Genomic DNA, 12,714 nt, shown 5'->3' with positions numbered 1-12,714 from the left:
GGCTAGGAAACCCAGCCCAGCCCACAGCAACTGCAGTCAGCGTGCTACTCTAGCACCAAGTCCAAGTTAATTTGTGCAACTTGAGAAGCACAACTCACCTTTGTCCTCCTCTATCACAGGCTTTGGTTTTGATAAATATTTTCTAATAAGAGGCCCTGATAACATACATTGTCTTGACTCTTGCCTATGTCGGCTAGTATTTTAAGTTGAACTTAAAACATAATGAACAAAGCAATTTTAAACAAATTAATTTCAGCCTGTCCATGGTATTCCATTATAATCTAGACATCCTAAAAATTACATAGAAAACTTAATAGTTCTGGTGGTTTGATCATGAAAATGTTAATCATCTTTTTTCACCTTGGCTCAAATATTAGCATAAAGTATTCTAAATAGAAGCATTACCTGGAAGTTAATGATTAGCTGATCGGCTAAGCTTATAATTGTTTTCTAGTGAGCCAAAAGCCACCTTCAGATCTGTGAATAGAGGTGAATAAGTGGTGTGTTTGTGTATGTGTGTGTGTGTGTGTTTCTTCGGCAAGGAAAAATAATATTTATATACATTGCCTTTGCTTTAAAAGACAAATGTCAAATGAATGTGACAGATTAATAAAAAACAGATTGCCCCATTTCATTAACTATATGTAGTAATCCAAAGGAGAAAGGTTATTGGAGACATGGCAAAATTGCAGAGAGGAATTAATGGTGTTTGTCTATATAAAACAGGAGTGAGCAAACTTGGAAGCTGCATATGATCCTTAAGTTAATTTATAGTAACCCAAAATTGTAAATTTATAGGTAAAATATGGTACTTGATTTTCAACAGTATGCTTTTAGTCTTCTATTTTGTTTTTCCAAAAATAAGCATGGGATTGGGAGATGGAAATCCCAATTACATCAACTTTACAATTTCTACATTAAAAAAACCAGCCTCAAGACAGCTTGAACCTAGACTAGTAAAACACACTGAGATTTAAGCATTTTGCTGGTAAATTTTAAATGTAAAAGTTTGGCCCTTGGGGATAGAGCTAGGAGAGCTTGGAGAATGAAAATGGGTATTGGTTTGCCAAAGACAAAAAAGGTTGTGACATCACAACTTCTCAGTGATCTCTCACATACATGCAAATTCATCCTAACATTCAGAAAGTTGTCCATTTTATAGAGAAAATTAATGGAAAGTTACAGAGCATTTTCTGGATACCAAGATATTGGGTAGATAACCTATAGCACAATATGATGAATGGTGTACTCTAGATGAAATCCATTCATTCATGTGCAGTGTTGGTTTATGAATTAGTTTTTATCTTTATAAGGGATCTTAAATTGCTTCATGCCCTGAAAATGTTAGTTCCAGGAAATGTAGACGTTCAAAATGCAGGTTGTGACATTCATCAGGGGCTTTTCAGTTGCAGGAAATATAAACAGAATAATATAGAAATGGCCAAACAAAAGCATTTAAGTGCCAGAAGCTAAACAAACTAATACAGTCAAGGAGAAAAGAGATGTGAGAGTATAAACAAGGACATTTTCCATATGTGTGGAAACGGGATGAAATCAATGTAATATTAGTACCTGAGAACTAATTGGTGGGTTAAAAAATGTTGAGATAGAGTCAATTGGATAATTTGAATTTACATTTTATTTAAAATATTAAAAATGTACACTGACTTTTTTTTTTTTTTTTTGCAGTCAGTGGTTCAGTGTCCTGAGCCAAGTTCACACTTCCACAGAACAGGAAATCAGAGAAATGCACGATGAACAAGCCAATCCACAGAATGCCATGGTAAGGAAAGACCAAGAGGCACTCTGCTGGCTCTAAAAATGTTTAAGGATGTAATTGTCAGTGAAACTTTTTGTATTAGAGCAGCTTCTTCTGTATTAATTTGGCTATATACTAGGTAGCTTCTCCATTACCTCCATTGTGATGCCCAGTTTTGGGAGAACTGAAATCATGTTAATTCACTAGATCCTGGGTTGGATTCTCCCTGCTTCATAAAGCAACTTTGCCACATTTGCCAAATAGTGTAAATGGTGATCAATATTGTAGCCATCACTGCATATGCACAGGCAGGCTGTTTTGTGGTATTAATTGAGCAGCTTGAGAGTGGCCTAGAGGTAATAGAAATCATCCAAGAAACTTCAAAAAGGGATTGGCACCATTAAAAATGTTGATTCAGCATATCAAGGAATATATATACCGTATAGGTTGGGATCTAAAAAAATCCTACAGCAACCATCTGTTATTTGCAGAGAGTTAATTTTTTCTGAAGAAGCTTGAAACAGGGTACACTTTGTGCGTTACAAACTATTCAAATCATACCAAGATAAATTTTCTCACACCATATGTAACTAGTATTTGTTTTCAATATCTCATATAGCTGTTACTTTCAACTTCCAATTGTTATGCATTTTGTACTGTGTCTATTCCATGGTCAATAAGCACAATATTTTTTTTATTTTTATTTTTTACATAGGGCACACTAGATGTAGGGCTGATTGATTCAGTCTGTGCGTCTGATAGTCCAGATCGGTAAGTTTAGTTATCCCTTCTAGCTCATAATTATTACTAAGTCTTTTGTTCTAAACTATTGTACATTTCAGCAACTTTTCTTAGTTCTTGAGACTATGTAAGTTGAGAAATTGACAGAAAGAAGACTAATATTCATAATTCCATAGCCGCCACCACCCCGGAAATGGGTAAAGCCGCTTGGCTACAGATTTAATCATGTAGGACAATGAACCCCCAATCTTTTTGGTACCAGAGATCAGTTTGTTGAAGAGGGGGGGGGGTCGGTTTCACCCACTTCTTTGCCACTCACCTCCAGCTGGGCAGCCCGATTTCTAACATGCCACAGACTGGTACTAGTTTGGGGCCCTGGTATTGGGGACTCTGATGTAGGAGATCTACACACTGGAACTGGTAGTTGGGTTGAGATATATGAGAGGGCTGTTATTAGCACAGTTTAAACTGCTTTTGAAGCACCACTCCTTTTCAAAACAGGTTTGCCATGTGTAAAGGAAGCATATCTTTTTTTTTTTAATGTCCAGTTTAACCCCTCCCTCCTTCTTGATATTTCTAAATAGTTACAAGCAAGCAGCCAAATTAAATGGCAGTAATAATTGCAACAGTTAAAATATGCAATTCGAGGAACAATATCAGATTTGGGGTGGGGTGGGGGCAATCTTTCCAGTAGTCTCCAGGTACTTTAGGGCAGGGGTGTCCAAACTTGGGAACTTTAAGACTTGTGGACTTCAACTCCCAGAATTCCCCAGCCAGCATGGCTGGCTGGGGAATTCTGGGAGTTGAAGTCCACAAGTCTTAAAGTTCCCAAGTTTGGACACCCCTGCTTTAGGGGGATAAGCAAGCTATTCCCCAGCAATAGGTATTTGGAACCAAACTTCCCTGAAATATGTAGACTATAATTTAGCAAACCCCACTGGTTGTACTTTCTAGGTCTACTTTCCATAAATTTGCCTAGCCCAACTTTTATAGACCTATAATTTCTTCATGTTCTCATCCAGTTTTAAAACTGGTCTTTCCACAAGCAATTTTGCATTCCTTTAAGAGACTATTAATAATGTTGCATTTTAATGACAACACCTAAAATGTTTATATATTTTTTATATTTTTTAATTTAATAGTTAATCCTGGAGGTTGACTTTTAACATTAATTCTATGCAGATGCTGTGTAAAAAGGGTAGCTCAAATGTTCTGCTGTAGGGACTCTTTTATGGTCTTATGTGGACTCTTCTGCTAGAGTCTCAGTTTTCCAGTTTCATTGTTCAATCACTTCATAAAAATCTGGTGTTGCCAGTGGGAGAGTTGCATGTCATAACCAGTTCAAAATAGGTATTCTCTCACTATTGTATCAACTACAATCAGATGCCTTATGAGAATAATAGAGTTTGTATAGAGCTTAAATATCAAGTGCCTTTATATTTAAAAAAAAAGTTGTGGGTGGTGCCAAATTGTATGTGGTTTTAAGAACAACTTGATGAAGAAAATGATTCAACATTGGCCATTACATAGTACAAACCAGAGACAAAGGCTTATAATAATAAGTCAAATAGACTTTGTTATGATTCCAAACAGTAACCATGTTTACTATGCAGGCATTTTCTTCCTTTATTTTTCCTGCATAGACCCAATTTATTTGTGATCATCACTGCTAATCGTGTTCTACACTGCAACGCGGATACACCAGAGGAGATGCATCATTGGATCACTTTGCTACAGCGATCCAAAGGGGACACTCGAGTAGAAGGACAAGAATTCATAGTGAGAGGTAAGAACTCAAAAAAAAAAGGAATCTCCTACAAAACAGTTTCATTCCTTGCTAAAATCTGATGATATCAAATTGACAAAGAACAAAAAATTATCATTTTTCCATGTTAATCTCTAGAATCACCCTTTTCATAAAACAGGATGATATACTTCAGCATCAGATTATTTTGGGTACCATAAAATAATAGCAAAACAAAAGTAGATAGTTGCAAGCTAGATGGTTGAGCAATACCTGCACAATTAGCAAATTGGTTAACTGGTTGTTAACTCCTTTAACTGGTTGTGTTAAAATTGACTGTTTGGGAAACTGTTAACTAATTTATCTAGCGTTATAGCTTGAGAGACTAAAATCAAATGAAATTTCTGAAAATGAGCCAGAAAATGAATTGTATAATTATTTGATGTTATTATTAAGCTGGAATTCACCACTGCAAAATCATTCACCTAAACCAGAGGAGATTAGTTGTCCATCTCCTTGTTTTTTGGAAAGACTATGGCATAAGATTTTCTTCTTTTACATGATAATTGGTAAAATTCTGATACCAATATGCCTGCTCATAGACAAAGATCTACTATGTTCCTGCTCCCTAGGTCTCCTTTAGCTGGAACCAACTTCAGAGAGGTAAATAGGAATAAAAGAACTGTTCTGCAACTTGCACTCTTACAAAAAAAAATCACAAATGATGTATTTGTGGTTTAACTGAAGTTTTGCTACTGTTGTATCTACTTCAGTGTATTGGAGCCTAGCAGCATCTTGCCAAACCTATATTCAAGAACAAGTATTCTTACTCATAGGCAATTTCATGAGTAGTAGGCAATTTATTTTTGACATCAGTAACTTTCAGAGGCCGAACTCAGAAAGTGCCTTTTCTTCTTCTGTCTAGGATGGTTGCATAAAGAAGTAAAGAACAGTCCAAAAATGTCGTTACTGAAACTGAAGAAACGTTGGTTTGTTCTGACGCACAATTCCTTAGATTATTATAAGACCTCAGAGAAGAATGCCCTCAAATTGGGCACCCTGGTGCTGAACAGCCTTTGCTCTGCTGTGCCCCCTGATGAGAAAATCTTTAAAGAAACAGGTACTTAATTTCTCAGGAACACTTTTTATTTTAAGTCAACAGAGCTAATAATATGACCGTTAAGACTCTAAACATTACTTTGGCACTATACATGTCTAATCTATAGGCAGAAAACACTGTCTCTATAGGATTTTGATTGCTTAATTAAAAGAACTGAAGGTTTGCAACACATCATAGAATAAATAGTAGCTGCTTTTCTTTGGGTTAATCAGAATTAGTTTAATTCTATTTTAGTTTTAGGGGGCTCTCAGATTATATTGTAAAGCGAATTAACAAAATATTCACTTATCTATTCTTGCTTTAGGGTATTGGAATGTAACTGTGTATGGACGCAAGCACTGTTACCGCCTTTACACCAAATTACTGAATGAAGCCACTCGCTGGTCAAGTGCTATCCAAAATGTGATCGACACAAAAGCAGCAATCGATACTCCCACACAGCAGCTCATTCAAGACATTAAGGTAGTATTGCAGTGTGGAAAACGTCATTAGAGAAAGGCAATCTACTGCATTATATCTTCTTTTTATGTCATAATTTTCAGGAACAGAAGTGATTGTTATTTTTCTGATTTGGCATTCCTGTTACTAGTGTAGTTCAGCTACTGATATCCCAATCAACACCATTTGTGTTTCTACCTTTTTATTCTGATCATTCTGTAATGCCATCTAGAGGTCATTAGGTCAAGGAAAACTATTTTATATCTCTTATGAATATTTTTCCTCAAACTTGTGGAACAGTTTAAATATACATCTTGCATGTAATATTTCTCTACGTTTAAATTTCCAGTTCATTTTATAAAGGTGTATATGTATTTGTGCCCTGCCAGTTTAGATATAATTTCACAATAAGGCATGGGCTCTAGGTCAGAATTTAAAGACAGGCCAGGTCTTTGTGGTAGTCATTTGACAAGAGCCATGGTGGCACAGTGGTTAGAATGCAGTATTGGAGGCTAATTGTGCTGACTGCCGATTGCCAGCTGTTTGGCAGTTCGATTCTCACCAGGTTCAAGGTTGACTCAGACTTCCATCCTTCCAAGGTCGGTAAAATGAGAACCCAGATTGTTGGGGGCAATATGCTGACTCTGTAAAGCACTGTGAAGCATGTATATAAGTGCTATTGCTATTTTCCCCTTTGGTATTTTTAAGTAACTTGGTTTATTGCTGATATTTCATTGCTGATAGTCATTTAGAATTCTATTATTTCTTACCCGACTGTAGTCATCTTTTTTACACATTTATATAGGAGAATTGCCTGAACCCTGAAGTTGTTGAACAGGTCTATAAGAGGAACCCAATTCTTCGTTATACGCAGCATCCGTTGCATTCTCCACTATTACCCCTTCCTTATGGAGACATCAATCTGAATAGTAAGTTTTGACTAAGAAGCCTTTGGGATATGCCAGTCTATTATGGCAGAAACCCCCTTCTGAATAAAAAACTTTGCCATGCACACACTCTCAAGAGGTCTTACTCATTTGCATAGCCCATCGATAACATCCCTTCTGCAGTCTTGTTATCAGCATGATAAGAGTGTTTAAACAGTGCAGGTAGGCAAAGAGTATTTCACACATACTCAGTGCAGTGGTTCTTTTATTTATTTTCCAAGTTATTTTTGCTCTTCACTCATATTTCCAATTTGTAGGCTGATATTAAACTTGGGGAAAGGCAATCCCTAGTATCCAACTGTTTCAAAGATGATTCATTCAAAATCCTCACAAAGATTTTGGCTGCATCCAGGAAATCTGAGATCATGAAATAGCCAACAATTTGACTTTAGAAAAGTTACTGTTCCTATAAAGGGAAAATAGTTTTATTACCTTGAATGATGGTTAGAACTATTCAGGATTCAATTCCAAAGAAGGAATACCATACAATGTTTTTAAAAAGACTTTTTTTTTTCCAAAATGTATCATTTAGTGAAGAAATAATTGTTAAATTCTCATCATTTATTAAGAAAACTTAATTTCTGTAAGTGAGTTTTGAATATTACTTCAGGTAGTCCTCGACATATGACCACAATTGAGCCCCAAATTTTTATTGCCAAGCGATACATTTGTTAAGTGAGTTTTGCCTCATTTTACGACCTTTCTCACCACATTTGTTAAGTGAATCACTGCAGTTGTTAAGTTAGTAACATGGTTGTTAAGTGATCTGGCTTCCCCATTAGTTTTGCTTATCAGAAGGTCGCAGAAGGTGATTACAAGACCCCAGGACACTGCAAATATGAGTCAGTTGCCAAGAGTTTGAATTTTGATCTTATGACCATAGAAATGCTGCATTCATCATAAGAGTGAAAAACAGTCATAAGTCACTTTTTTCAGAGCTGTTGTAACTTCAAAAGGTCACTAAATGAATTATTGTAAATTGAGGAGTACCTGTAGTTTGTTTCATGCTTCCCTATTTGAAATAACTTATTTGGCTTCTGATCAACTTAAGGTACATTTGCTTGTTTCTTTCTTCTTCTTTTTTTTAGTACTAAGAGACAAAGGCTACACAACTCTACAGGACGAAGCTATCAAGATATTTAATTCTCTGCAGCAACTGGAGTCTGTACCAGATCCCATTCCTATTATTCAGGGTATTCTCCAGACAGGACATGATTTACGGCCCCTGCGTGATGAATTGTACTGTCAGCTCATCAAACAGACCTGCAAAGTGCCTAATGCAGGGAGCGTTGGCAATCTTTATAGCTGGCAGATCCTCACCTGCATGAGCTGCATGTTTTTGCCAAGCCGTAGTATTCTCAAATATTTGAAATTCCATCTTAAAAGGTAAGCTGAACTGAGACAATAAAGATTGGTAGTTTGAGGGGTTCCTTTGGTGCATAAAACTTTGTTTCTACACTATTACACATATCACCTGACATCTAGGTCCTTTTGAGATAAATAAATATGTGACGTCCACAACTTATAAAGGAGCCACCCCATTACAATCATTAGTCAAGATGTTGGTGAAGCAGATCACCCATGTGACTTACCCAATCTTACATTTTTTTTTTTGCACTGGTCATTAAGCAAACCATTCCTTCACTATGGGCTGGTTTTGCTGAGAAGTACATTCCAGGTTTGGGCAAAAACATCATAAAACATGGTTACCCAGTTGTGGGATATGCTGCAAATGGCCATAAATGCAAGTTGGTTGCTGAGTGCCCAACATGCAGTTACATGGCCACCATGAGGTGGCCGTTGGAACTTCGGAATCATGTCATAAGTACCCTTGAGGAGGTTCATTGTAACTCTGAACAGTCACTAAGCAACCAATCATAAGTTAAGGACTACTTGTACAGAGAATTAATAGGAATACAATTTAATAATAGATCCATGGTTTGCCTCAGAATTAATCTTTCATATCTAGGGAGGGAAGGAGCAGATATATTCAAGTACCTCAGTGAAAAATCAAGAGATGGTAATGCAAGTAGATTTACCCTGCCTTGTAGGCCCAACTACACTGTAGCGAAAACAAATTCAAATGAGACCTCAAACCTAAGCAAGTTTGAAGGAGGTAATGAGAGATTGCTAAGGAAGTGACCGGCCCTAAGAAAGCCTTAAGGAAGGAGCCATGGTTTCAGAAGGAGTGGTCATGAACACCAGAGCACAAATGCATATAAGGGGAAAAGACTAAATGCAACAAGAAAATGAAGTTTAATATTTCTTCCACAGGATCCATGATCAATTCCCAGCCACAGAAATGGCAAAGTACGCCTTGTTCATTTATGAATCCCTTAAAAAAACCAAAGGCAGAGAATTTGTGCCATCCAGGTATGAAATTGAAACTTTGATCAACAGACAGGAAATGACATCTACCGTCTACTGTCATGGAGGAGGTTCCTGTAAAATCACAATTAACTCTCACACCACTGCTGGTGAGGTGAGTGGTTTTGAAAAGAAAGAAAGAAAAGAAAAGATTTGATCATTAATTATTTTAGAGATTCACATTCTATAATACTGGGCATTCATTAATATGCAAAAAATGTACTGACACATGACAAGTTCTTGTGAAATAGAAAAAAAAACCTTTTGTTTTATTTCTAGACATTTTGAAAATAGGTAGTATATCTTCCCAATATGTATTCTTGAATTATGAAAGTAAAGTGGAATAATAGAGATTGTGAAATTGACCTAGTCAGAGTAATTTACTAATGAGTAAATAGGTTGTCCAACTTTTTATAAAATATAGGATGTTTTTAAAGAATGACTGTACAATGGCATATTTTATGCCTATCTTTCTTGTGAACATATTAACAGATTGATTTATATCCATTTCCAATTCACAGAACTAAATAATACAAATCTCAAGAATAGTTTAGATAGCAGAAATAGTTTAAAACTGTGGAATTAGTTATATTTGTAATACTACAGTATATTATTGTATTATGCTACATACTAAACTCTGGAATTTTAATGGAATAACTATATACATGATTGTATATAGCTGTAAATTTTACATCATAACAACCTTTAATTGAGAAAGAAACAGCTGCGGATCTGATACAAAATGTCAAGATTAAAATAGTTAAAAAGGAAAAGAATTAAGACCAATCTTTTTATTTTATCTCCTAGGTTGTTGAAAAATTAATTCGAGGTTTGGGCATGGAAGACAGCAGAAATATGTTTGCCTTGTTTGAATACAATGGAACTACAGATAAAGCCATTGAAAGTAGAACTGTTGTGGCTGATGTCTTGGCAAAGTTTGAAAAGTAAGTGTGTCATTGATAATAAACAGGGAATTAACATTTCTCCTAATAGCTTTCCAAATGTCTCTTACTTATGTTGATAATATCCCCCTCCCTTCTGATAAAGGATGCTTTTATAACCCACTGCATTTCTACTGTCCAAAAATTTCTTTGCATTCCTCCTCATTTGGATTTTGCTCATTTCAAGATTGTCGAGGGGAGGGGGCTTCTATAGATGCACAAGTAGTGCATCTATAGAAGCACAACCAATCAATATTGGACATTACAGAACTGAACTTTTTGCTTTCTGATTACATCTCCACTAATGTCACTAATATTGGAACAAAACTAGTGATTGCAACAAGCATTAGAAAAACAATGCTATGTTTTATGCTAGATTGATGGGCCATTCAGACATACTTCAGATTTTAATGCCTTCAGTATTCATTTATTTTCTCTCGAGCTTTTAGTTATTAATTCAACACAGCCTTTCTCTATGTTCAGTAAAGCATCCCAACATTTTTCAGGCTTCCACGCAAACCTGAAAAACAGTGACATAATTTTAAGAATTGTAGTAACTTTAATAAGTAGTTTCCTTAAACTAGTTGCATTTTTTAGGTTCACAAAGAAGCCCAAATCATATTGAGCTTCTTTAAGTAACTAGCAAAAAAGTACTGCAGTCATGCTATGTACAAAGCATCTCTGTAAAAGCATTTTTGAAGCATGCACAACTTTTTTTACAATGCTCAAAAGGGAGGAAACCTTGTATATGAAAATATTGTCTTCACACATACTGATATTATATGAAGGCTTTCATTGTTTTACAAAGTTGAGCTTGAATGTAATGATAAACCAGAAATGTTTAGAATTATGGCTTGCTGTTATAAGCAGCCTATTTATACATACTGTGCAGTAGTGGGTTGCAGGTGGTACGCCCTGGTACAGGCATACTGGTGCATGCCGGGAGCACCGGGTACCATTCCGGTACTGTGCTCCGGAGGGTCCGCCCACCCTCACCTGTATTTGAGCTCTTCGGCGCTTACACGCACAGAGCGTATGGCATCTGTACGACCTCCGCTGGGCAGCTGGAGCATTGCAGAGACGTCGCAGGAGGCAAGGACATATGCGCATGCTGCGCGCATTCATGTGGTGGATGCAGAACCCACCACTGATACTATGCAATTATATGTCTTGGATTTGTACCCAATGAATCAGCAAAAATGTCACCTTATATGTGAAGCCAACTATCATTGTTACTGTTATTAACCAGTATTAAGCATAAACTTCACTGTAGTGTCAAACTTTGGCTGACTAAAGGAACAATAAATGAGTGTGGCCATATTAGAAAGCTTTTGCTTCTTCGTTAATTTAATTAACTCCTGCTATTAATACAAATCAAATGTGGTTGACTGAAAATGGTACAGCACTCGCTATTTGAGAATAAGGCAAAGTTCTCATCCTGGTTTACTGTCATGTTGAAATACCACAGTTCGGATTATATAGATTTAACTAGAAGTAAAATAGGTTTTAATTCTATTACCAAGTAATAACAATTGTTGTTGATGTCATTCCAGGATTGGTGCCACTTCAGACAATGATCATGAAGCATGGAAATTTTATTTCAAACTCTACTGCTTTCTAGACATTGAGCATGTACCAAAAGATAGTGTGGAATTTGCATTTATGTTTGAGCAGGTAAAAAAGGAGTTTTATTAGTCAAAGATGGTGTGTGTGTGTGTGAGAGAGAGAGAGACAGACATGCGTGTGGAATAATACATAGTGCCATTTAGGTCAAATTAGTAGAGAAAAGTACAAATAAGTTATTAGCAAATGGTACTTAAATTTGGGGGTTTTGCCAGATGTTATTCTATAGTAAGAGAGACCAAAGCAAGTGTCCAGACATACCATGTTGTCTGTCATTAAGAGCTTTGGGAGGAGTACAGTCAATCTGGCACGCATCACTGTACTCCACCTTACTGGCTAACTCCAATTAGACAATTGGCATCCTGGAACATTACCCAATGTCAGCAATGGGCTGGATGTAGGAGAAAAAGCTAAAATTAAATCCAGACAAGGCACAAGCACTGTTGATAAGGAGAAAACTAGAGGTAGGATAGAGATAAGACCTGTTAGGGATGAGGTTGCACTCCTCCTTAGCAGTCACTGGATACATAATTTGCAACTGTGACAAGGAATAAGTGTAAAGATTCCCCCACACATGCGTGTTAGTCGTTTCCGGCTCTAGGGCTGGTGCTCATCTCCATTTCTAAGCCGAGGAGCCAGCACTATCCGAAGACGTCTCCATGGTCATGTGACTGGCATGACTAAACACCAAAGGCACACGGAGTGCTGTTACCTTCCCACCGAAGTGGTCCCTACTTTTCTACTTGCATTTTTTACGTGCTTTTGAACTGCTAGGTTGGCAGAAGCTGGGACAAGTAACGGGTGCTCACTCTGTTATGTGGTGCTAGGGATTCGAACCACTGAACTTCTGACCTGATTGACAAGCTCAGCGTCTTAGCTACTGAGCCACCACGTCCCATAGTGACAAGGAATAGTTTGGATCAATTGTTACTAGTGCTGATTACTTTTTCTTTTCTCAAATGCCATTTCCTATTTTTGGTAGTTTCTGATCTCGAAAGTCATGCTATTTAAACTCCAGATTCTCTAGCCAATTT

At 36.7% G+C, this 12,714-nt stretch overlaps 1 protein-coding gene across 1 annotated transcript in view; it reads left to right on the top strand.

Annotated features, from left to right (window-relative positions):
* The window catches only part of MYO10 (myosin X), a 151,574-nt gene that overhangs the window by 132,350 nt on the left and 6,510 nt on the right, over positions 1 to 12,714 (top strand). The window contains exons 28-37 of the mRNA XM_081950109.1: positions 1,690 to 1,783; positions 2,475 to 2,530; positions 4,144 to 4,286; positions 5,170 to 5,364; positions 5,669 to 5,826; positions 6,608 to 6,731; positions 7,838 to 8,135; positions 9,024 to 9,231; positions 9,924 to 10,060; positions 11,611 to 11,731. Coding sequence (XP_081806235.1) covers positions 1,690 to 1,783; positions 2,475 to 2,530; positions 4,144 to 4,286; positions 5,170 to 5,364; positions 5,669 to 5,826; positions 6,608 to 6,731; positions 7,838 to 8,135; positions 9,024 to 9,231; positions 9,924 to 10,060; positions 11,611 to 11,731 — 1,534 coding nt within the window. The remainder of the gene's footprint in view (positions 1 to 1,689; positions 1,784 to 2,474; positions 2,531 to 4,143; positions 4,287 to 5,169; positions 5,365 to 5,668; positions 5,827 to 6,607; positions 6,732 to 7,837; positions 8,136 to 9,023; positions 9,232 to 9,923; positions 10,061 to 11,610; positions 11,732 to 12,714) is intronic.

The sequence above is a fragment of the Natrix helvetica genome (genome assembly GCF_964273705.1).
Source record: "Natrix helvetica genome assembly, chromosome: 4".
NCBI classification, from domain to species: domain Eukaryota; kingdom Metazoa; phylum Chordata; class Lepidosauria; order Squamata; family Natricidae; genus Natrix; species Natrix helvetica.
This window is presented reverse-complemented; position numbering and strand designations above follow the sequence as displayed.